General features: G+C 34.0%; 2 protein-coding genes across 2 annotated transcripts in view; both read left to right on the top strand.

The window, feature by feature from the left end:
- Positions 1-2,863: 2,863 nt before the first annotated feature.
- Positions 2,864-6,115, top strand: LOC109244355 (protein SIEVE ELEMENT OCCLUSION C). The gene is made up of 7 exons (XM_019411434.1): positions 2,864-3,197; positions 3,428-3,526; positions 3,618-4,141; positions 4,204-4,223; positions 4,370-4,494; positions 4,665-5,156; positions 5,302-6,115. Exons 1-7 carry the CDS (start codon positions 2,988-2,990, stop codon positions 5,929-5,931), a joined length of 2,100 nt encoding a protein of 699 aa, XP_019266979.1. The 5' UTR covers positions 2,864-2,987; the 3' UTR covers positions 5,932-6,115.
- Positions 6,116-24,211: 18,096 nt separating this feature from the next.
- Positions 24,212-25,885, top strand: part of LOC109244364 (protein SIEVE ELEMENT OCCLUSION B-like) — a 4,845-nt gene continuing 3,171 nt past the window's right edge. Inside the window, exons 1-3 of the mRNA XM_019411447.1 lie at positions 24,212-24,514; positions 24,947-25,174; positions 25,458-25,568. Coding sequence (XP_019266992.1) covers positions 24,296-24,514; positions 24,947-25,174; positions 25,458-25,568 — 558 coding nt within the window. The 5' untranslated portion in view covers positions 24,212-24,295. The remainder of the gene's footprint in view (positions 24,515-24,946; positions 25,175-25,457; positions 25,569-25,885) is intronic.

Here is a 25,885-nt window from a genome sequence, read left to right on the forward strand (position 1 = left end):
AAAAGAGGGGTGAATCTGGCCGAGGGTCACCTCGTACTTCTTGCAGAAGTCTAATGTAGCCGGATCTAAAGGACCCAACGTGAAAAGGTAAGTGTAAACACTTACGAACCCTTCCACGTGCGTGGTGATTGATTCTTCGGGAGCAGGCACCACCACATGCTTTTTCTCCCAGTTGCAGTCTTTCTTAACTTGGGAGAGGAGGTCTTCGGAACTGAGGGGGTCTTTTCAACCTTGAAATCGGAATAGATGACGCACCTTCCGGGAAAGAACTCTTCAGGGCGTGGCTCCGCCACTGGTTGCTTGCTGGCTGGCCGGGACAAGGAAGCAGCTTCCTTTTGCGGAATAGTTTTTGAAGTCTTAGCCATTTTACTTTTACGAATGAAGAAGAATGGAAACTGAGAAGAAACGCTTGGTATTTTGTGATGAAAGAGGCGAAGAAACACCAGGGATCTGAAAGTTCAAAGCTTTTAGGAAGGCAAAGGATTTTTAAGATTAGAGCAAAGAAGATTTGAAAGTAAAGTTTGGGCAAAAGAAGAAAGATACATTTATAAGTTGAAGACGACGGTTCAGAACCGGTAGTGGCCGACAACAACTGACAGGCATTTAATGCCTCGATATCCAAACTGACGGGATGTTTCAGTATCCACTTGTCGTTGATGTCATGGTCGGGTCCATCGCTTACGTCATGACCCGCCGAGATGGGATTGGAAAAGTTCATATTGTTTCTCGTCATCTTCCCTCCGAGAAACGAGGGGACTATCTGTATACGGTCAAAATCGGGCTCGTCCTAGAACGAGGCGACCCAAGGTTCGGTCCCATGTCATACCGGACCGTGACATGAAGTTAGGTTGCCCATCTCGTGACTCAAGGACTGATCGAGATCAGCCAAGATCGAGGTCAAGTGAGATAAAATACGAGCAAGATCGAGAGAAGTTCATCGAGCCAAATAACGGACAGCCGAAATATCCGCAATCGGGCGAGGGTCACGGCGGAAATCTCGGCACGTATCAAGAAGAGGCCGATTAATTAGCTAATCATGGAATTTGTTACTGTATTTAGAATTGTATCAAAGGTAGGACTCGCCTACTATATAAAGGGGGTGTGATCATTTGTAAAACACATCATATTCATGCAATATTGCTCATTCCTTTGGTTCGAGGGTAATCTACCTCGAGGGTCAAAGCTGCATATCTCTTTTGGTTTGCTTTATTCCTGTTTTCAGTTAATTTCAATATCAATATTGCATTTTTCTCTGTTTGTACCAAGTAAGATCACGTGTCCTTAAAACCACAGTATAAATTCAATTGTTATCCATTTTTAGGGTAAACACTTGTCTTTATTTATGATATGACTCTGTTAATTAAAGGAATCTGGACTATATTATTTGTTGAATGTGAGTTGGTTTTCTTAGCAAGTACAATTAGGCGCCACCACGATCTAAGGTAGGATTTTGGATCGTGATAGCACATGACTTTACTTCTTGTAAATGTGTTAAAACGAAACAATTTCGTTGTCAAAAACAGAATTTTACATGTTGCTAGAAAAATAAGGATAATATCAATATATTTTGTTTAGTGTAATTTACAAGAAGAAGTGTATCCTTGCCAGTGAAGTTTGACAGTAAATCAACATGCCATCTTGCTAAAACCTTTAAATTCTCTTCAATTGTGAAAGGTCAAGTTAAGGGATGAGGTAATTACTCCACACAAGCATAATATGGAGGAGACGTTTTGGGTGATAATGGTGGAAACGCTACGAGCTTCCTCAACATATTCACCTATCCTTTTCTCGTTACAGTCTCCAGAGTCAATTTCAAGTTCAATCTGGACTTCAGAAGCATCTGGTATAATATCACATATCATGATTATTTTCGTACGATATTTCTTTGGTACTCTTAATGTGAAAAACATACTGTAACTAATGATTATGTTATGCTCTATTGGTGTGACATCTTTTTGTTTACAAATCTCTTTAGCCAATATTCTGCTCTCTTTACTCTTTTGATTAAAGTATGTCGTAGCTTTTTCTGTTTTTGCATCCGGTGGGCGCACGGCTATGATATGGATGCCTCGACATTGTGCTAAAGATAATTCTACTTTACTTGTAAATTCAAGACTCAAAAAAAGAAAATGAGGAAAACCAAAATTGATTGTCAAGTTGGTTTGAAGAACCTCACAGTGGTGGAGCTTCACTTAAGTGGATTCAAATTATAAAGAAGTAAACACGAACGAGATTCAACATCTACTATAGACACATAAAAATAATTTTAACCTTTTTATATACAGTTTAATTATCTAGAAGGGAATTCGGATAAACCCTCTTGCACCCCCTAGCTCCGCCCCTGGCATCGACTCTAAAAGAGGTGGCAAAATTGAAACCAGTGCATAGTAAACAAGAGTTATAGTGTTCATAAAGAACAACAATCAGTGTTTTTTAATCTTGAACTAATAAGGTAGACTACATGAATCTTCTTTATTCATAAGCCTGCTCCTTTATATGGAGGACCATATTTTGTTATTTATAAAGAAGCACAAAGAGAGCAAAACAAGGTACCCATCACCCAATACATTTTTGCAAATCAGGAAAGCAATCATAATTGAGATATAGCTTAGTAGGGTGCTTTTTTTTAGTATGGTTTGCTGAAAGAGATTCGTCAAGTATAGGTTTGGTCTCTTGAGGGTCACGCAACACAAAGTGCTGAAAGGAAATGCTAGTACATAATGTTTTTTTCAATCTACTGCTCCAAAAAGAAGTCCCCTGATAAGACTTTGAATAAGCATCTCTTCTTTTGGTGGTCTCCACTTATTTTTATATTATTGTGTTTCATGAACATATATGCACATAGGCTCTCAAACTTGTTGATAGACAGACACACACGTATTCTTTGAGATATTACTCAGAGTAATATTAGCCTGTTTTAAGTTGCATAACAAGAGTGCGAGTGTGGTCTTTAGTTCCTATGATCCAGAGAGCAAGTCAACTGTTCTATGCGACCTCTCGATCTGTCAACTTTCTTCACTTCCAGCCCCATGAGTTTGTTGCAACAATTTGATCCATGTTCCCTGTCATCTATAGAAGATGATCTATTGATTAAGAAGATTCTCCAAACCCATGATCCTGATCCTGATGGTCGTGAGCTAGATTCTAGTCAATTGCTTCTTGTCATTGAGAGCACCATGCATTTCATCTCACCTAAGGTTATTCAATATTGTGTTGTCTATGTTCTTTGTTCATGTATATTTCCTTGGTTCCGTATGCTAAATCATACTGTCCCAACAATATTGCAAAAGCAGTTAGCTGTAATTATGAGTTTCTATTCCTGTATTTATGTATTCGTAGAGGTATCATGGTACACACATGGATTTATCATTTATCTGGTGATCATACTATACTGTAGCATGACAACCTCAGAATTGTTTTGTTTCAGTTCTCTTATCCTCGAAGCGATTGTATAAATTCATGGAATTTCGAAGTGTTTGGATTTGAAGGAAAGCTTGGATACACCGTTAATAAGATCTCACATAGGGTAAGTAGTGCTGTCCCTCTGTTTCACAATCATAGATCTTTAAGCCGATCTTATGTTCATGGATCTAAATACAATAATTTGGTTATCGTAGATTCTGTGCAAATGCTATGAGGATGGAGACTTACACGCAGAAACTATGATGTTGTTTGAAACTTTAGGCCCTTTCAAATGGGATGCTAAAGTAGTTTTAACACTTGCAGCATTGGTGTCAAAATATGGCGAGCTTTGGCTCATAATGCAGCTAGTCCATCACAACTCTCTGGCAGCTTTAACTGCAGCACTTAAGCAAATGCCTCGAGAGTTAAACACGTTAAATATACAATTTAAAGCTTTGAACTTGTTGTTCGATACTATGATAGAGGCAGCAAATCTCGTCCTCGAGTTTGAAGGCTTGCCTTTGCAACAACAACTTTTGGATGATGAGGCTATTGTTGTTACAAAGTCAAAGATGTACATAACAATCTACTGGATTTTAAGAAGCTCAATCTCATGCGCTCCTCTCATCGCAGATTTCAGGACCATGAAAGATAACCAAGTGCATGTTTTTTCCCTTCATTTACTTATTCAGTATATAATACTTATCTCATATTCTGGAAGTTACTTTTCTCTTCACCAGTAAATAAATTGACGTGAAAATAATCCGAACTCCAGGCATTCAAATTCAACAACCATTGCAGCATGGACTGTATTCAGCTTGGTATACAAGCTAAGTGGCTTATGCAATGACCTCAGAGAGAAATTACATATGTGCCATATGCAAATAGGTGATTGTCTTTCTACGAGCTTTTATTATCAAAAAAATTTTATTCGACAATAAAATTGAAATTCTTATGTTGCTCTCAGAAAGAAGGTTTCCTGAAAAGATACGCCATCTTTTTGAACTCTCCCATTGTCACAATCAAGAGGTGCTTCATGTGTTATTCTCATCGACAAATGACTTACCATTGAAAGATAGTTCACGAGAAAAGGTACTCTTCTTCGCAAAAGTTAATTTGTTACTAATATGCAAGACGAAAATCAATAGTCTGATTTATGCCACAAAATGGTAAGACTTGAAACCAGGAGGCAGCTAGCTAGCAGTTTGATGAGTCAATTCTAAATACTTATTAATAACTAGAAACTTGTTTGTCTTCAACAGTATTTTGGCATCCAAGAACTGGAAAACAAGGTGGTCATACTCTTGATCTCAAAGCCAGAACTCATGGCCGTGGAGAAAATATTTTATCTAGTGCACCAAATGCATGATCATCCCTTACATAAAAAAATTGGAGCAAGCTATGCTATTTTATGGGTCCCAATTCCATCTTCACACACCTGGAATTTGACTGATGAAATGAATTTCAAGTTTCTGTCAAATTCATTGCCCTGGTTCTCAATCCGATGCCCGTGGTTACTACATTCAGCTGTTATAAATTTTATTAGAAAAGAATGGAGCTATAAAGAGGAACCCATAATGGTGGTATTAAGCACTGATGGTGTTGTCACAAACTTAAATGCTATTGATATGGTATGGCTATGGGGGGCCAAAGCATTTCCTTTTTCAGCCTCAAGAGAAAAAGAGCTGTGGGAACAGGAAAACAAGATCTTCCAGCTTTTAATTGATGGGATTGATCCTTTTTTGACCAATTTGGTAAGCTTCTTATATGTTGCTTTCTGCCCTTTAACAAATAATTTAATTAAGGCCTTGTAAAAGCTTTACTTAATTACCCCACTTGTGCTTTTAGTTCTTAATCAACACAAGATATATATATATATATATATTCTTTTGATTTCAGGTAGATGAAGGTAAACATATTTGCTTTTATGGAAGTGACAAGATTAGTTGGATCAGAGACTTTAACAACACATTACAGAAAATCAAAAATAGCATGGGAATTCAGCTTGAAGCTATTTATGTTGGCTATAGAAATCCGCTTAATAAAGATGTTGGGAATATTTTAGACATCAGCATGGAAGAAAATTCGAGTATTTTCCTATCTACGGCGAAGATGAAGTTGTTCTGGCTTAGACTGGAGAGCATAAAAAATTCAGTTGCTAGACTAGATCAGGCAGCTCACTATAACAGCATCATACAACCGTTACTCGATGCTTGTGAAACGTCGACTGATTGGATGATAATTGGAAAGGGATCATCAACTGATATAATAATCCTCAAGGGGAGACAAGTCCAAGAATGCTTAAATCTTGTTCCAGAATGGGCACAAAAAGTCGCGAAATTGGGGTTATTTGGTGCTATTCGATGTGCTATGGAATCTCCTCTGCCTGTTAAACCCTGCTATCACAATGAGATCCTTCAATCTGAAGAAGGATTGACTGAAGAATTTGTATTTTGCTCCCGCTGTAAGCGTCCTGTGGAAAAGTTTGTTGTCTATCAGTGTAATGTAACAGAGTCAGCAGAAGAGTAGGCCAAGATTGATTAGCTTTTGAAATAATATATGGTTTTCATAGAGAGGTAAAAGAGTTTGCTTATTAAGTTTTTGCACAACTCATTGTAACTAGGCATTCTGATGAGTGATATCACCTTTAACATCAAATTTCAGAAACAAATGTAATGCATGCAGTACCATGCATGTTTTGTATTTCTGATGATATTATATTGTTTCAATAATATGCTGAAACAAAATAAACTACTAGTATTTTAGTAGGAAAATCTTTCTCCCATTGGTTGAAATTCTCCACGTATAAAAGAGTGAGAGGAGCTATAATTCCTTTTTCTCCAGTCGTTCTTATCTGTAACTTAATACTACCAAATATTGAACAATGGATGACAGATATAAGTACTTTTAGATTAAAGTACCGTAAGTACATTTGTAAGTAGTACCATGAGATGAATACAAACTATTAGGACTGAATTCAGGACCGGCTCCAACCTTAAGTGGAGTAAGGCGTGTGCCTAAGGCCCCCAAATTTAGGGGTTTTTTCAAAATAATAGGTTTATAGGTAGTTAAAAAATAATATTTAGTATTTTTAATACAAAACTAGAGTTTTTAAAAGAATTTTTTTTAGATATATAAATAAAATAATAATTTGACTTAAAAATGTGTAAATGAATAGTTTTCATAACTTTTAGTTTTTCATTTTTACTCCATTAAAAAATTTGCATTCTCTTCCTTAATTTGGCCAAGTCAATCTTTTTTTTTTTTTTCAAATCTCTTCATATTTCAGAAAACCCTATATATTTTTTGTGTTTCTCTTTGATATTCTTACTCACTTCTTTCTTCAAGATTTCATTACTCACCTTCTTTCTCCAAGATTTCACTAGTTCAAGTGTTTTCAGCAATACTTTTAAGCTTCCAATAGTTCTCTACTTCTATTTCTTTGTAAAAATCTTATCTAAGATCAACAATATCTCAAAAAGATTAGATAGGGTTGGTTATATTATCAATCAAGCAAGAGTTATTAGAGAAAATCGATTATAAAAAAAATTATTAACAACTTTATATCTCAAAAAGTTAGAAGAATAGACTTCAAATAAAAACACATCTTATAACTTTTTTTAAAAAATTTTAGGCCATAAATTAAACTTTGGCTTTAGGCTCTGTATATGCTTGAGCGGCCCCTGAGACTAATCATGAATACACAAGGGATTTTTCATATCTAAATTAAATCCAAGAACCCGTGGAGGTGAGTGGAGGAAGCTATGAAGTTTGTAACTCTAATTACCACCTTGGGACTATATTAGTACGAAACAACACTATCCTTTACTCAATTTCCCCTCGTTTACCACTATGAACAATAACTTGACCTTCACTTTAACCTTCGTTATGGGAAAATGGCCCCTCCCAATGTGATCGATGTCGCATTTCGACCTGTTCGTGCGATAGAGAGAACACGTGTTTTGGGGAGAAATATGATATTACGGACCCGTTTGTGTATTGGGTAAAACTGAGTTTATGCATATCGAAGTGATGGAAAGATTACATGTCATGACACGTAGGCAGGTCAAAGAATGGTGATTAAGCAAAAAGGCATGAGTTGCAACAGATACGAGCGGAAGTACAAGAAGAGGCACGAGCAAATATTCAAAAGACTCGTTGCTCGTACCTATTTAAGTCTAAAAGCTGAGAAGAATGAACCTGACAACACAGGAGAGCCCAGATACAGTATTTAATAAGCATTAAATACTGAAAACGTTAGAGGATCTGTATTAAATTACAATGATTATGTAACGTAGCATTTAATGCCTTTAATCGTCCATAATGACCTTATTATGACAAAGGCAAAACGTATAACTTAAAAATAGCTATAAAAGGGACAATAACATCTGAATACACTGGTTTATTTTGTTTTCTGCTATCTATTGGTTATCAAAATCCATTTCTTTTATTCATTTCTGATTATCAGAAAATTCGAGTTCTTCTAAAAATAAAGCTTTGACTGAAATTCCATTTTTCGGTTAAACAAATTGGTTCTATTACCGGGAATCTGATAATCTATTCTTTCTTAACCTTATCTATTTCGTTACATCAACAATCATGTCAAATGTTAACGATAACGCCCAAGGAAATCAAGGAAATCATCAACTCCAAGGGGATCCACAAGATGTTCACACTCCGATCCCTTCTCCGCAAAGTTCGCCTCGTCGATCTCGAGAAGGAACTCCTGATGGATCTCACTCAAATGCAAATACTCAATTTAACAACGATGAAGCTATCAATGAAGCTTTGCAGAAGTTGATCGCTCAACAGGTCAATAAAGCTCTTGAAGCCTTTGCCAGCCAATTACCTGCTGCACCATCAACACCAGTTCCAAATACCAACACTTTGGAAAACCCTCGTTCTGGGCTTGTTAATTCAGGCAGTGGTGGAATCCCTAGTGAATCACAAGAGGGAGAACCAGGTAACGTAGTCAATTCCGATTTGCAAAATTTAGTTCTAACATCAAAAACAGCTTAAGGAGCAAAGTGACCGCATAGAGCAAATACCTAGAGTACCACCCGTAATCAAAGGAATAGATATGGATAAATATTCACAGCAACCTTGGAAGCCAAGCGCTGCTCCTTTACCAATTCCAAAGAAATTCAAAATGCCTGATATTCCGAAGTACGATGGAACAACTGATCCACGAGACCACGTGACTGCATTCACAACTGGCGTAAAAGGCAACGACTTGACCAAACAAGAAATTGAATCAGTATTGGTCAAAAAATTCGGAGAAACGCTCACTAAGGGAGCATTAACTTGGCATTCTCTTTTTCCCGAAAATTTTATAAATTCTTTTGCTGAGCTTGCAGATTCATTTATCAAAGCATATTCGGGAGCTCAAAAAGTCGAAAAGAGAATGGAGGATATTTTTAAAATCAAACAAGGGGACTCTGAGTTGCTCAGAGAGTTCGTGGATAGGTTCCAGCGTGAAAGAATGATGTTACCACGTGTACCAGATAATTGGGCAGCTATAGCTTTCACCAGTAATTTGAATGAAAAAAGCTCAGAAGCCACGAGGCGACTCAAGGAAAGTCTTCATGAATTCCCAGCAACAACATGGAATGACGTCTACAACCGATAAAGCACGAAGTTAAGGATCGAGGAAGATATTATCTCACGATCTCAAAAAGAAGAAAAGGTAAGTTTGAGACAGGCGGAAACAGAAAAAAGATCAGGTAAAAATAGGTACGAACCATATATGGGCCTAGCTTAAAAAGATTCACGGTCCAAGCATGATCATTTAAGGTACGACCATAGATCTAGAAATAGAGAATCGGGTTCATCATCTAGGTATGGAAATGATCGCAACACGCGAGAGTCACGAGATGATGATAGAAACTTGAAGGCGCGGTTCGGTGGTTATAATTTTAATGTAAGCACTTCCGAGATCGTTGCTGTTTTAAGAAGCATGGGTGATAAGGTGCGGTGGCTAAAAGAGATGAGGTCAAACCCAAACAGGCGCAATCCCGAACACTGGTGTGAATTTCATAATGATCATGGTCACAAAACGGCAGATTGTAGGTTATTACAGGGTGAAGTTGATCATCTGTTGAAGCAAGGGTATCTCACCGAGTTATTCAGTGAGAAAGGAAAGCAAGCATACATGAAGAATAGGCAGGAACCCCCAAAACCACCCTCCCCAAAAAGGACCGTTAATGTTATAAGCGGAGGTGAAGAAATCAATGGTGTGACGTATACAGCAGCAAATAAAGTATCCAAAGTCACGATGACCCACGGGAAGTGGGTGCGACATGTCTTAGAGGAAGAAAGCATTACGTTTGATGATGCAGATGCGGATGGCGTATTAACTCCACATAACGACGCACTGGTAATATCTTTACTTGTACATGACACTAATGTGAAACGAGTTTTTATTGATCCAGGTAGCTCTGTGAATATTATTCTGCTAAGAGTTCTACATGAGATGCAAGCTGAAGCCAAATTAGTACCCAAGGCGCATACTTTGTCCGGGTTCGACAATTCTAGCGTCGTGACGAAAGGGGAAGTAATACTTACTACATTCGCAGAAGGAGTTGTCAAGGATACAAAGTTTCAGGTAGTGGAGCTGGAAATGGCTTACAACATAATTCTAGGGAGGCCATGGATCCACGAGATGGATGCTGTTCCGTCGACCTTACATCAAGTCATTAAATTTCCATCACCGTGGGGAATATGTCAAATCCGTGGAGATCAACAGACATCTAGGAACATTAACTCCGTGGTAGATTCAAGCACGAGAAATGAAGAAAAATAGCAATTACAGTATTCAGTTGAGGATACCACAACGCAAACCTCAACTGAACAAGGGCGAACAGATGTAGATTCAAGGCCTAACTCCATTGAAGAACCAGAAGAAAACGAAAATATCAAAACAACGATCGAAGAACTGGAGGCTGTAGTATTGTTTGTACATTGGCCTGAAAGGAAAATTTACATAGGGGCAATCTCAGCCCAGACGTGAAACGTAAGTTGATTGAATTTTTAAAAGCTAATGCAGATTGTTTTGCTCGATCCCATTCTGATATGACAGGTATACCACCGTAGGTAATGACTCACAAATTAAACGTAGACCCGTCTTATCCACCTATCAAACAAAAGAAGAGAAAGCAAGGAACTTTCAAAAATCAGGTGATTCAAGATGAGGTCCAAAAATTATTAAACAATGGATCTATCCGCGAGGTAAAGTATCCTAATTGGTTAGCCAATACTGTTGTGGTACCAAAAAAGAATGGTAAGTGGCGAGTTTGTGTAGATTACACAGATCTTAACAAAGCTTGTCCCAAAGACTCTTTTCCATTACCACATATAGATCAACTCATTGATGCTACTGCAGGACATGAATTGTTAAGCTTTTTAGATGCATATTCAGGTTATAACCAGATTAAAAATGGTTCCTTCTAGGATGAAGAAAAAACATTTTATAACAGACAGGGGACTTACTGCTATAAAAGTAATGCCTTTTGGCCTCAAAAATGCTGGTACAACGTATCAAAGACTGGTGACCAAAATGTTCCAAGAACACTTGGGAAAAACTATGGAGGTCTACATAGACGATATGCTCGTTAAAACTCAGCATTCGGGGATCATATAGCGCACTTATCAGATACTTCAGATCTTGCGGGAAGTTCAATATGAAAATTAAACCATGAGAAATGTGCGTTTGGTGTTGCATCACGTAAGTTTTTATTATGTTTCTAACCGTGGTATTGAGGTAAATCCAGGATCTCAATTAGTCTTTTTCCCAATCAACTTCATTTCTTAATTTTTCATTCTCAGCTAAGGCAGATTCCTGAGCTTGGAGAGCAGCTTGAGAACGCTCTAAAAAGCGAACTTTATCAGAAGATTCCCGAAGGTCTTCTTGAGTTTGTGTCAGTGTTTGCACAAGTTCTCCAGCATATGCTTCTTTCTCAGCCAAAGAGCCTTCAACTTCTAAATCTCCTCACTAGCCTTGGAAAGTTGCTCAGAAAAAAAAGTTTCAAGACGTAACTTTTCTTTATTTGCATGACTTAAAGAAGCTTTTACAACTGTCAGCTCTGAAGTCAAGACCCTTACCTGCTGCTCCAAGGTACTTCTACTTTCTTCTAAGGTTTTCACATCAATTTGAAGACTGTCACACTGTCACTTCCAATTATCCGCCTCCATCTGATAGTCACGCATTAATTGTCTAAAAGGGTAACTCTTTTCATCATCTCGTTGCCAACTAAATTCAAATAAGAAAAGGAAGATGAGAATCCTAAAAATAGCGCGAAGGATAAAATAAAGTTTTGAAAAAAGGAGTACCCTTTAAAAAGCATGCACTATGTCCATATTCAAGGTCAAAGAACTGTGACTCTCAAGCTTAGCCTTTTCGACTGGACCAATCAAAGGCTTGAGCCACACATCTGCTTGACCTGATTTTCTTAAAAGGTTACCCCCAGCAGGACTTCAATGGTGACTTGCTTCATAACAAATATTTTTTCACTTGAGGAAACCAACCTCAGTATGATGAACAGGTGGAGGAGAATCGTTGAAAAAGGAACAGTGGAAGTAATCGTTGAAGGAGGAACAGTGGAAGAAGTAAAAACAGCCTGGGGAGGAACAGAAACAGCCATGATTGGAAAAGAAGGAGTCATGGGAATGGAAGTGGCAAAAGAAGCCAGGGGTGCTTCATCACAAACCAGACCAAAATCTTTACTACCAACCCCGCGATCAAAAAGCTGCTCAACAGATCATGAGTAGCAGCAGGGGAACATCATCAACATCATCATCAGGGATCACACCGGGCTTCAATAGACTCGGTGAGAGGAACAGAATGGCGTGGGGGATGCTTCATCATCAGAGATAATACGTCTACGAGCCCGCGGCCTCGTTATCTATGAACCCTCATCTTCCTCCTCTTCAGAGTCTTGGCTATCAACGGCTTTTCTTTTCGATGAAGAATCCAAAATTATTTCCTGGGCCTTTTCCAAAGAGATACGAGAAGCCACGATCGCCTCGGCAGTAATCCCTCGAATTGCAAATCCTGATAAAAAGAAGGATTAAAATAACTTCAGAAAGAAAAAAGCAATATGTGAAATAAAAAAAATAAAAAACTCTTACCGTGAGTTTTTACTTTCCAACCAAATCGTTGGGAAAGAGCCTTCCAAGATCTACCCTCCATTGGGGCAGCATTCAACATTTTTCCTACCCAAACACCTAATTGGGAATATCATCCACAATTCCATGGTTGCTGAAAAGGAAAAGGAAAGTAAAATAAATAGTCATCAAAAATTAAAGGGAAAAAGGTAACGAGAAAATTACTCACGTGCAAAATTCTATTTTCGGGAAAAGGAACGTTTTCCTCACCCACCAACCAACGGTGTGGGGCAGCAACAACCGGGCATATACCAGCCACGGTCTCTGTCATCCTCTGGACTAACCAGAACTCTTTTACTCCTAGCTACTAAAGTGAAAACGCCATTGCGAAAAAGTCTGGGGAGTAAAGATGAATTAGATGGAGAAGTGAAAGGCACACCGGCCACATCGCTCAAATGCCTCAAACAAGCAACAGCCTCCATACAATAGGGCCTATCTGACCTAAACATACGTCGAAAAAACACAGATAATCTAGATTCGACAGGGTCAATAGCAGGTTTGAATCCCAAGGTAAAAGGATATGTATAAACAAAGGAAAATCCCGTCAAATAAGAGGTGACTCTTTGGTTCGCATTAGGGATTATGATAGGGAAAATCCTGAACTCCAATGACAGTCATTACGAACTAAAGGGAATCAGACCTTCAATGATCTGAGTTGGGTAAAATCAGCATGATCTAAGGAAGAAACTTGGTTTCTAAGAGACTCTCTATCATACATAGAAGGAAAATTCCGCAGGAATTATCTCTTCTACTAGAGGTTCACGAAGAGGCTCAGAGGACTCCTTACCTCTAGAGGAAGATTCATATGAAACAGAACCTCTGGTTTCTAGAAGAAGGGCCAGAACTGGATGAAGACCCTAAATTACGTAGTCTACCACCCCCTTTTCATTTCCTATTGAAAAGGAAAGTTATCAACTATGGAGACTCTCCTAGGGTTAGGGTTTGGCGAAGCCATGGCAGTACGAGGAAGGTAAAGAACAAGAATTGAGTATTCTAAGAGTTTTAGCGAGGAAGATGGAAACAAGAATTGAATATTCTGAAAGCTTATTGAAAAAAGACAAAGGCACAAAACTAAATTTATACTAGGAAACAACCGTCAATGGAAAGGTACAATGATGGAAAGGTCATAATGAGAACTGTCGCTTCGTGATTAGTGAAGCCGTAAAAATACCTTAAAAGGCGCTGCAAAGTTGCAGAACCAATAAGAGGCGCACGTGTAACGAGCATTAAATGGAAGTGACAATTGAAGCATCGATTCTATCATAGCATTAATGGGCGGTAATTTTCCCGCTTCAGTGAATCCACTTCCTAAAATATCAATTGATGAATAAATAGCAAGTGGGGGACTATCTGTATTGGGTAAAACTGAGTTATGCATATCGAAGTGATGGAAAGATGACATGGCGAGGTCAAAAATGTGATTAAGCCAAAGAGGCATGAGTTGCAACAGATACGAGCGGAAAGTACAAGAAGAGGCACGAGCAAATGTTCAAAAGACTCGTTGCTCGTACCTATTTAAGTCTAAAAGCTGAGAAGAATGAACCTGACAACACATGAGGAGCCCAGATACAGTATTTAATAAGCATATAATACTGAAAACGTTAGAGGATCTGTATTAAATTGCAATAATTATGTAACGTAACATTTAATGCCTTTAATCGTCCATAATGACCTTATTATGACAAAGGCAAAACGTATAACTTAAAATAGCTATAAAAGAGGGACACTAACATCTGAATATACTGGTTTATTTTTGTTTCTGCTATCTATTGGTTATCAAAATCCATTTCTTTTATTCATTTCTGATTATCAGTAACCCGAGTTCTTCTAAAATAAAGCTTTGACTGAAATCCCATTTTTTCGGTTAAACAGTTTGGCCATGAGTTTTGCCAAAATAAATTTTGGATTTATTTTCAAAACTCATGTTTGGCCATAAATTTTGCCCACATTTTGGCAAAATCCAAATCCCAACCCCAAATTCCAAAATCACCCCAATTGCTAATTTTGGGCCAAAATCCCAAAACTTGGGAATTATATACATGTTTTTCCAAAATAAAGTTGGGAAATATGTTTTGAAAACGTATGTCCAAAACACATTTTCATCTTCAAACCATACTTCACCCAAATGAGATTTTTCAAAAATAAATTTGGGATCTATAACCAAACGCTAGCTACACATCGTGACCTTCATCTTTATGGAGGAGAACCAGAACTTAATGAATTTAAATACTTTCTATTCCATAGCCATGCACTGATACTTATATTGTTTTTTTTTTTTTTTGGGGCAAACCACCCAGTTTAGCCTTTGGAGTTAAAATGCTATCAAGATACTATCAAAATTAGGTAATACTCATAAAGTGCTACCATATTTAACCCTAAATTCTATTCTTATGGCAAAATGACTAATTTAAGCTTCCTTCTTTCTACTTCGTGCATCTCCTGCCAAATTCGCTTGGCAATAAAATTTTCTATATGAGAACATGACACCCTGAAACGAGGAAAAAACGCACTAGGTACAATGATTACATGCCAAACAATTGCAATTGGTGACATAATACTAAAGAGATAAACTGTAAGAGTGTAAGTTAATTATGTTAGAGACTTTTTTTTAACTAGATTTAGTGTACGCGCGTTGCGCGTGTTTTTCATCTCGATGAGTAATTTTTTTAAAGAAAATATAGTTTTTAAAATTATATTTACATTATAAAATAAAGTGAAAACATCTAAATGATGAATATTGATCATATATAGTTAACTCAATAAAGAAATATTCACCCTAAATGGTATTAAATCTATTGAGTGTGTATAGACATTTTAGACATTTTATTTTTTATTATATAATCTATTTTTAAAGTCCTAACTATTTCAACTCCTTACATCGTTCAAATAAAAAAAATTAATAAGCAAAATTTTAATTAGTTTTAAAGTCCTAAATACAAAAATATTTAAATTATATTTTTATTCAATATGAAATATACTTTTAAATGATAAAAAGTCAATCAACATTAGTATAAATTTCCGCACTCTAACCATATTGACTTAGATTTGTACTGTTTAGTTCGATTAAATTCTTATTTAATATTTGAGTGCTTAACTGAACACAGGTAATTATTTTGTGTTAATTAAAATAAAAATTGTTAAAATTTATATTTAATTGTTTTGCATTAAAACAATTTTAATTATACGTTATTGTATTAAACAATTTTAAGTTAATAGAAATCAATTGAATGCACATATAAAATCGTTGCCATCTTGATTTTATGAGTATGGCACAAATGTTGTATTTTATTTCCGTGTAACCTATATATTGTAAACTATTAATCAATTTTAAATTACTAAATATTATGATTTCTTACCGAGTTTAATAATGAAAGATTTAATATGTAAAATTCTAATTAATTTTAAAGTCCTAAATAATAGAAAAGTCACTTAAATTATAATTTTGTCCATATATGAAAGTTGTACCTCATCTCAATGAGCATATAAATAAAAATTAATTTAAAATTTATGTTTCAATTATTAAAAAATATATAAAGCTCCTGAAATTAATGAATGTTGATTCTATGTAGCTAACTCAATTCGAAAAAACTCTGCCTCATAGAAGTCTTCAATTATCATTTAATATATTGGCCTTAAATTTTTTTCTAATTTTACAATACTATCGATTCAATTTTATAAATTATCATACTTACTTTTTAGTTTCAGCATGAACATTTCACCTATGGAGATTTAAGATATTTTTTCAAGAGTCCTACCTTTTAAGTATAACACATGAGAAAATACTTTGACAAATTTGTTGCTAAATAATTAACTTTAATATTATTTACAATTTCAAGAAAAAAACTATAGTTGACGGAAAAAAAAAATTAATTAGCATTTTACTTTTGAGTTATAGCTTCCGTGTGCCTATTTTCTAGTACCTTCAAAGTCGTGCAAATATGACAAAAAATGGTGAAATTTGAATTCTTAATTTTAAACATTTTGATAATAAAAGAATCGTATAATTCAATTCAACTTTACTACTAACTGGCTTTAAATAAGGACATTTAGAAATGGTAAATTAAGTTGATTTTGAAGTCTAAATTTTGTGATTTTTTTTATAATTTCAATAAGAAAAAAGTTAATATTCAAAATTCTAGCTGGTTTGAAAATTCAAAATATTAGAACAATAATTAAATGATAATTTTGTCTAATGTAAAATAAGTTGACTTTGTTATTTAAAATTTAAAGAAAAAATTATATTAATAATTTGATATTACTTTTAAATTTGCAAAATATAATGAGTATTTTACTTTTGAGTTATAGCTTATGTGTGCCAAATCTTACGCCAAAAAAAAAAAATGGTGACATTTTGAATAATAAAAGAATCTTATATAATTCAATTCAAACTAAAATTAGATAAAGTGAAAGTTTAGTTAATTTTAAAGTCTTATATTAATATTATAATTTTTTACACAGTTAAAGTATTTAATAACCAAAAGTTTAATATATTCCAAATATCTAAAATGTTGAACTAATAGTACTATTTGAATAAGCAGCAAGGATTCATGTTAAGATTAGATAGTCCTAAAAATTGTATAGTTTTATTCACGTGATATACAATTCAACTAAGGAAAAGAAATATATAAGGTAAGTTTAGTTTCTTTTAAATTCCTAAATATTAGGATTTGCTACAAACAAGGAAAGAAATTCTAGTTGTATTGAAGTCCTTAATATTAGGAAAAATAATTAAATTATAATTTTGTCCAATGTGAAATTAATTTTTAAAGGGTAAAAAGGACGAATAACATTTCCCTAAGGGTCTTCGTGCTTTTAATATAGTACTAGTATCTACGAACGTGCGTTGCACGTTAATAATGACACGTGATGGTTTAACCATTTAAATGATCATCTGAAAGCTGAAAAATATTATTACATTAGCATGATATGTGAATTCAAAATAAAAGGACATTATCAGAACTTACACAAATGATCAATTTAGTAATGTTAGTTAGATAATTACGTATTATAATTTAAAAGTATTTAATTTGATGGTATCTTACCGAACACTTCTTTGTAGATGATTTTTTTTGTGTGTATGTTTCCTTCTAATGCTTTGGTTGCTCTGTCATAACCAGAACTCTTGTTGTCATATTGATATTCATTCCTCATGAAAGTGCAAATAGTTGTTCGTGCAAGAAAATATATTGCGATAAATATAGTCTAATATTTAGGAAGTTTATCCTTGTATTTATTTATTATAATTGCAAAATATAAACATACCGAAAATTATCCTTGTCAGTTAAATCTTTTTTATTTGAGGTCATAAGTATAATTTTGGAAAGCTAATTTTTACAATCTCTCATTTCGTCGATTTTGTAATTATTGATAGTACATGACAGAAATCATCTTCCAAGCCATTAGTTTTTCACCAAATGGTTCACTGATTCATATATATCTCCAGGGGCATTGTTTCGATCATTTAACATTAGCCATAAGCGCTTCATCACATATTATCAATTTTGCTTTCCTTATAAATTTAGCACTGTTGCTCTGCTATTAGTTCATCTCAGATTCTTATTATTAGTTCATCTCATATTTAAAGTTAATCTTAATTATAATTTTATCCACCATAAATTTTCTTTTCAAAGAGTAAAAAGATCGATCTGGCATTTCACGTTTAAGATCTTTATGTTTGCAGAATCATTAGTGGTATTGACTCTTACAACAATTTTTCTTTCTATTTCTCACACATTTATATTTTTAAATATTTTCTTAGTTGTTGTTTAATAATTTGGTATATTTATAATAATTGATTAAAAATATATTATTTGATTAGGAAAACAGTTCAAATATAATATAAAAATATATTATGCGATATTTTTCTCAATTTAACGGCTTGTGCAGTCCATTTAATATTACCTTTATTTTCCCTTAGTATTAGATATTATGGAGTGGTAATGTAGTGTCAATATGGAGAATTCTCATGAAATTAATTTTATTAAACCTTCCTACATATTTTTAATAAGAAGTTAATAGATAAATTTAATTTTAAAATATTAAATATTAAAAAATTTAATAGAAGGTCATGTAGTCCAAAAACTATGTTATTTTAATTTAGTTATGTTCTTTACCTATGATTTTTATATTTAATATTTTAGTACTATTTTGGTCTATCAATATTGTATTCATGTTTTATAATAATATAGGCTCTCCTTTTTCTAAATGAATTTGAACAATATAATACACTCTCAAATTAAATAATAATAGCACATCATAATAGGTTTTCAAATTAAATTAGTAATAGAAATTTTTAAGAAGTATATCCTAAAAGTAATAGGATTACATGACTTAAAATATGTCTGTATCCCAAAAGTAATTATACTAATAGAAAATCTAACGTGTTCCCAAATGTATTAGGTTTACATTCTAACATGTAGTATTATATGTCTATGCTCTAAACTAATTATACTAATAGGAATCCTAAATGTAATCATGTAGGATTCCTAACTTATAGTATTATGTTCTAAAACTAATAGGATTACAAATGTCTAGAATTTCAGTTATGTCCTTTTATTGTGAGTTATTATGCTTAATTTATAAGGTTAATTTTTGTAAACCGACAATATATTCAGGCTTTTATAATAATATGTATAGATTGTACTTATGATTCACCGCATTTTGCAGATATCTCGAATACAAAATAGCTAAATACAATAATCTTCCAAATATTCTATTGCTTTTCCATTTATACCCATTTTTATTATACAAGTTAGACCAAATTCTTTTATTAGACGTCATTGAAGCTCCCTTAAACGTGAATCTAAAACCTTGGATTTTGGAAATTGAAATTTATTTCGAGTTGGTATTATTCGAATAGATTGGGTAAAGTTTGAATCTCAATTTTGGAACAATGTGGTGGAGATTTGTGGTGGTTTAAATTGAAATTTAGCCCAAATTCGAAATATACAAGATACACATGGAAGAAGAAGGGCGGCTCAATGGATCTCGTTAGGGCTGCTTTATCAGGCGGATTGGGCAGTTATTTACTCTTAACGGTTTGGCTTATCAGTAATCGGCTTTTGAATATATTAATCCGCTAGCCACCCGATAAGATATTGGGCGGATTGGTATCGGTTTAGCTCTTATCGGACGGTTATCGGGCGGTTTATCGGCCTAATTCAATCAAAATAAAATAAAATTTAGTCTCTGTAGTTTAAATAGGTGGTCGACGTACTAAGAGGGACGAAGCAGAAGAGACACCGTGATGGGTAAATCATCTGTCTAGAATCTTATTTATGTTTATGCACATTGGCCTTAGTCCATGTGAAAGATTTCGAATTGGGCGTTGTTAAAAACAAATGTTCGTCATGCTTAGAATTCTAGAATGCCTTAAAACCCAGGCAAAGTTGATGAAGTTGTGGTGTAACTGGTGTTGTTATCTTGTTTCAGACAGCAAATTCTGTCTGTTGTCACAATTAGATGACTCCTTTTATTTGGCTTTCTTTTATTCTAATTCACTTTGATAGAGTACTGGAGGAAGAAGGGTTTTTGATTATTTAATATATATATATGGATAAAAATAAATTTTATATGTATATATATACTCTTAATGGGTTAACGGATTATCCGTTAAGAAAATTGAATAATTCTTCCCCAAACCGATAAGCCGTTAATAAAAAAAATTCAATCTGTTCCCCATTCGTTAAACCGTTAACCCGATACCAACAAGCCATTAAGTTTTTGTTTCGGTTCGATTTTCGGTTTCGTTTCGGTTTTGAACACCCCTAGAGCTCGTGGCCTAATGCAAAACCATATTGAGAGGCCCTTAAATTTATTTTATAAAATATTTACACTAACAATAAAATTTACTTTCTAAACACTATTAATCATTTAAGACAAAAATAAGCGAACTTCAAAAAAAAAAAAAAAAAAAANCAAGACAAAAATAAGCGAATAAAAAAAAAAAAAAAAAAAAGGAAGAAGAGCACAAAAAATAAAGTGGACTATCGGATGTTGAGGTTCACAAATTTTGATTTGTCTTTCATGACAAACAAGAAAAAGAAATAAAAGTACATAACGTAATAGCTTACGTTTTTAGCATTAACGGTGTCAAAAATATTTACTCCTTATGATCATTTTAAACGATAATTAGAGTTCATTCTATTAAGTAGCACTTATTGGAGAATATCTAAAATGAATTATAAATAACCTAATATAATCTGTTGAATTACACTAAAGGAAAATCGGTGCATGAAAGATTTTGTGTTCATGCAGTTTGAGAAAATATTGTAAAAGAAATTCATTATATTGTCGATATATATAACTTAATTTCTATATAAAAGGATAAAATCAAAATTGAAACTGAAGCAAATATACTAATTAATCAGTAAAGAAAACTATCATAATTTATGAATTTTTATTGATATAAAATAACCTCAATCAATTAGCAAAAAAACTTTACCGTACTACTTTTTTTTATACTAATTATTTATATAATATATATAATATATAGTAATAATAACAATAAGAATTTAATATAAATTTGAGGCCTTCAAATTTTGGGGCCTAAGGCGACGACCTCACTACCCAAGCCTTATAGCCGCCCGGTATGTGTATCTTCAATGTATCACATATGTATCAAATATGTGTCAATTGTGTATCCAGTATATCCATGTATACATATATGTGAGATACATGTTATAAGATATATATATGCTACAGAGAAATTTTTAAACTCGACTTCAACTACAAATTTTGACTTAAAATTAGTCAAAATTACCTCCAATCTTCCTCAAATTATTAAATCCTCTTCTATGTGTTTCAACAAATTTTGACTCCAAACTAGTCCAAATTAACTCCCATTTCTCTCAAAAATTTTGTATGTTGCCTTATTTATGTATTTTCACCTAATTCCAAAATACCTATTGAAAATAGTTATTGTTTGCCTAGATTTTTTGGATACTGTATATTGTTGGTAACTCTTTATGTCTATCTTTGGTAGCATGATTTAATGACTAACTGTTGGTAGATATTATCTATTTGTGGTTGTTCCTGTAGTTTCCTTTTTTTTTTTTTTTTATAAGTTGTACTACTAGGTAACACTTTTAGTTTATGTCCTATGCATTTCTAGAGAGCTATTTTGCCTTTCAAAAATTTATACATCTTTAGAAAATATAAATAAAAAATTAGTGCTTTTTATTTTTTATTTTTAGTATTACATTTATTATGTAATATTGGCCTGAGATGAGTTTAAAAGATTGAACCTGGTGAGCATTCATGGAACTTTCTTCATCACTGCGGGCACACTTCGCTGAAATATTCCGCAGCTTCTTTGCTGGTTTAATTTCAGTAAATACACGTTTCTGTATTTTATGCCAAAGTTGGATCAGAAAGTCTACCTGTTTGGGAATGCTCTTGTTTCCTACTCCTCTAGGTGACGTTAACTTGTGTAAGATTGAGGCGTATTTATTGTTATTGTTAAGTTGTACTAGGTGAAAGTCTCACATATGTTTGTTTTGAAGTTTGTAAAATTGAATTTGTCCATTAAGATTATCTTATCAATCTCTAACTCTAGATAGTATTTTAAAAAAAAAAATTGGGTTATAATTTGGGGAGATGTCTAGTGATATTGGGCAGAGGGACTCTTCGGTGCGAATTCGAATTTAATCAGGTTCCGATGCGGATATTTAACGTCAAGTAGGAAAGGAAAAAAAGAAAAGGATGGTAGAACATCCAATTATGAATCATTTCTTTCCTCACCTCGTTGCCCTCGCTGAAAGTGGAAACCAGCATGAAAATCTTGAAAAAGAAAAAAGAAAAAGGATGAAGCAAATGGCATATTTTTACATTCTCAATAGTTAAAATTCGGATTATAACTAGGCTTGCTGCCAATAAAGCAAAGCACCCCATTTGTGGTCTTTGAGCTGTCATTCTCAAGGTAAAGATTTACCTTAGCTTGTACTAAACATTTAACCCTTTTTTATTACAGTATTCAGTTTCTTTTACCAAACAGAATTTCTTGCTCTTCAGATGAATAATTAATAATACTTTGCAATATTCGCAAGCTTCATGAGGGTCCACAAAATCACCCCTTTGAAGTAACCGAAGAAAAAAAAGTGAAAAGGGAAAAGAGATTCTTGATCCTTAGTTAGCTTTTTCTAATGGATCTGTATCTATTACGATATGACATGTTTTTGTTTCAACTTGACAAGATCATCTTCCCACTTTTATTCTTAAAAACAAAACAACTTCTTATGAAAACTATCTAATAATAATCAGAGGCGGATCCAGGATTTAAACCCTATGGGTTCAACTTTTAAGGTTTTTAGCATCGAACTCATTATACTTTTAAAGTTATGAGTTCATATCTACTATTTTTGTAACTTTTTTACATATAAATTTTTACCTTGCGTCGAAAGTTATGGGTTTAATTGAACCAGTTAGTGTAACATTACATCCACCCCTGATAATAATTGAGAAATTAAGCTTTTATAACTATTGTAGTCACTTATACTAGCTAAACCATATCTTAATAGTAGTAATTGTTTCGGTACCAACTAAAGTGAATAGTCTTTCAGCAGTATGAAGAGCTTTACTGAATTGTATCTTCTTGCCCTTTTTTCCTTTTCTTGACTTTTAGGGCTTTTGAAGTATAAAATAACAAATCCTACTTTCCCAAATTTAATGTATTATTCAATGAGTCTCAACTTATATCTACCGATTGCGTAAAGAATTTTTTATACTATCAGGTTATCTTAAAGATATCTATACGCAACCCTTTATAAAAATTGGGGTTTGTTATCTTGAAAATAAGGTAATTATCAGCTAAAACATTTAAAGATGACATACAAAAATTATTTACAACTTTTGTATATATAATTTAAACTCTTAGACAATTCCAAAACATCATCAGTTTCATCTAATTTGATTGATACCACCTAGATACTTACCCTTCATGTCCTTCATTATGCAATTTTTGCTAATTAGCAAGGATGACCATGTACAAATAAAATTGAGCATTGTTATATATGCTATAGACACTTTTCCCCCTTTATCCCCTTCCCCAGTATTTAAGTGAACTTCATTGATAATAGTATGTTGTCTATCACTAACTGATAGAGTTTAATTCTCCCCTTTTGGCGGTGCAAAAATTATTTATCTAATTAGATCGCGTATATGATTAATACAGGAAAATCTCTATAGTGAACATTGGTCAATAACCTAATAAACAAAAATGATAACTAACCTACTATTACGGTTAAAATTGCGCCGAAAATGTATAAATCTTTACACAGTTAGTGTATATAAATTAAATTCTTATAATACCCTTGGATGCTGACTCTCCATGTCCTTCATTATGCAAAACTTGCTAAGCTAGGATGATTAACAAAACTAAGCACGAACTGTGGTACCATATATATATATATATAAAATAGCATGGATCACGTGAAATGAGAAGCAAAATCTTAATGGTAACGATAATGAGAATGCTGTGTAAATTACGTTTTATCCTTTCTACTGTGAAAGAGAGAAAGATGTTTGCTTCCTAGGAGCCATTCATAGGACCAATTCCAAACTTCTTCACAACTTTAGACCCCATTAGAAGCAAGGAACTTGATTCATACAGCCTTTATACTATTTCCAAATGTTATATATAAAGCCCTATCATGGGTTCATTTCAACACACAGCTAGCAGTTCTTACAACTACTTGCCTTTTCTAAAACCCTACCATTTTTTAATTCCTTTGAAATGGCTCATGGTAACCAATTGACTGAAAAGGGAGCCATGAACCCAGTGACTAATGATTCAGCTGTTGCTGCCAACAGGATGCATCCAATGAGTCATGATCATATGGTCCCAAGTACTGGCCATCACGCAAATTCTGGCCATCACATCAACCCTCTGAATGCTCAGATCAATCCTGTCATGAATCATCCTCATGTGGTCAAACCAGTGAGTCATGACATGGTACGATTGAATTTCTGCCACCATTTTATTTAAATGCTTTTAATCATTTAATTATATTATTGCGTAACATGTTTCTCATATGTAGGTTCGATTCATTTTCATCAACCAAAAACATATAGATATATGCATGCACAGTATAAGTCACTCTTTAAATTACTTCTCCAATAGTCCAATGCCCTAAATTTCGCCTTTAAAAGTTGAATGAGTTTCTCTTGTTGCAAACAAATTTAGCCAGCTAGGCTAAAATCGAAATAATTTAAATAGTGGCCTCAAAGAATGCCATTTGTGAAAATGCGCCAATATTTTTTTGGGAATTTTGGATAGAAGAGTGAGGTCTGGACTCATAATCTCTACCTACTCTAATACTTATTATATATGTTGAATAGTAATAATATAATTTTAATTACTTAATTATATATTATGTCACAACAGGCACCAGCTGTTGCGCATAATACTCATATCAATCCACGGACTCCAAATCGAATTCACCCGAGGAGGGGTGATCATCATCTCTTCTTAACATCTGATGATAATGCAATGATGAAGCACATTGAGGATACTCATTCCCCAGATGGCCGTGACTTTGATGTCAAACCTCTTCTCCATACCATTGAGGATATTGTGCAACGTGCTCCAGCTGCTATTCCTGGCCATCTTCATGTATGTATCATCTCATTTTTCTTGTTATATCCGAACAAAGTTGAACCAATAAGGGTTGTGATGGAGTGGTAAGTACTCCTTTATTCTTGATCAGAGGTGTCGGGTTCGAGTCTCTGGATATGAAGTTGCCTTTGTTAGGGGTGCTTTATCCCACAACGTGGGATTTTTGGGCGCGAATTCGGATTTATTCTGACCCTAATGTGGATACCGGACACCGAATGGAAAGCCAAAAATATAATTTTTCTACATGATCTTTTGTTTGTTTTTGTTTTGGATATTATAGGGAGGTCAAGCTCAAGCACATCTGGAAGCATTGGAAGAGAAGGTTCCCCACAGTGGACTTTCTGAAATACTCAACTATTTGGCATATCCTATACACAGAATTTCTATGGAGGTAAGTGCATTAAAATTGTAATATAACTCGCTTTGCTATTTAAATCCCAATATTAATAATTCTATACTACTTAAATATTTTTAAACTTAGACTACTTGTAATTAAGAGAACAAGTACAATTATCATTTTTATATTCTATTTGCGACCTGTTCAATGTGTTAATAGATACAAGTAATTTCTCCATAATTTGGCTGCAGTGAAACAAAATCATGCAAACCATTTGATTTAGAAAAGGAAAAAGAGAATCTCATGTCTAGAATGATATATTAAATATATGGATCCTAATTCATTTGGTACGGAGCTTGTATACTCCCCCC

The sequence above is a fragment of the Nicotiana attenuata genome, unplaced genomic scaffold, assembly GCF_001879085.1.
Source record: "Nicotiana attenuata strain UT unplaced genomic scaffold, NIATTr2, whole genome shotgun sequence".
NCBI lineage: Eukaryota > Viridiplantae > Streptophyta > Magnoliopsida > Solanales > Solanaceae > Nicotiana > Nicotiana attenuata.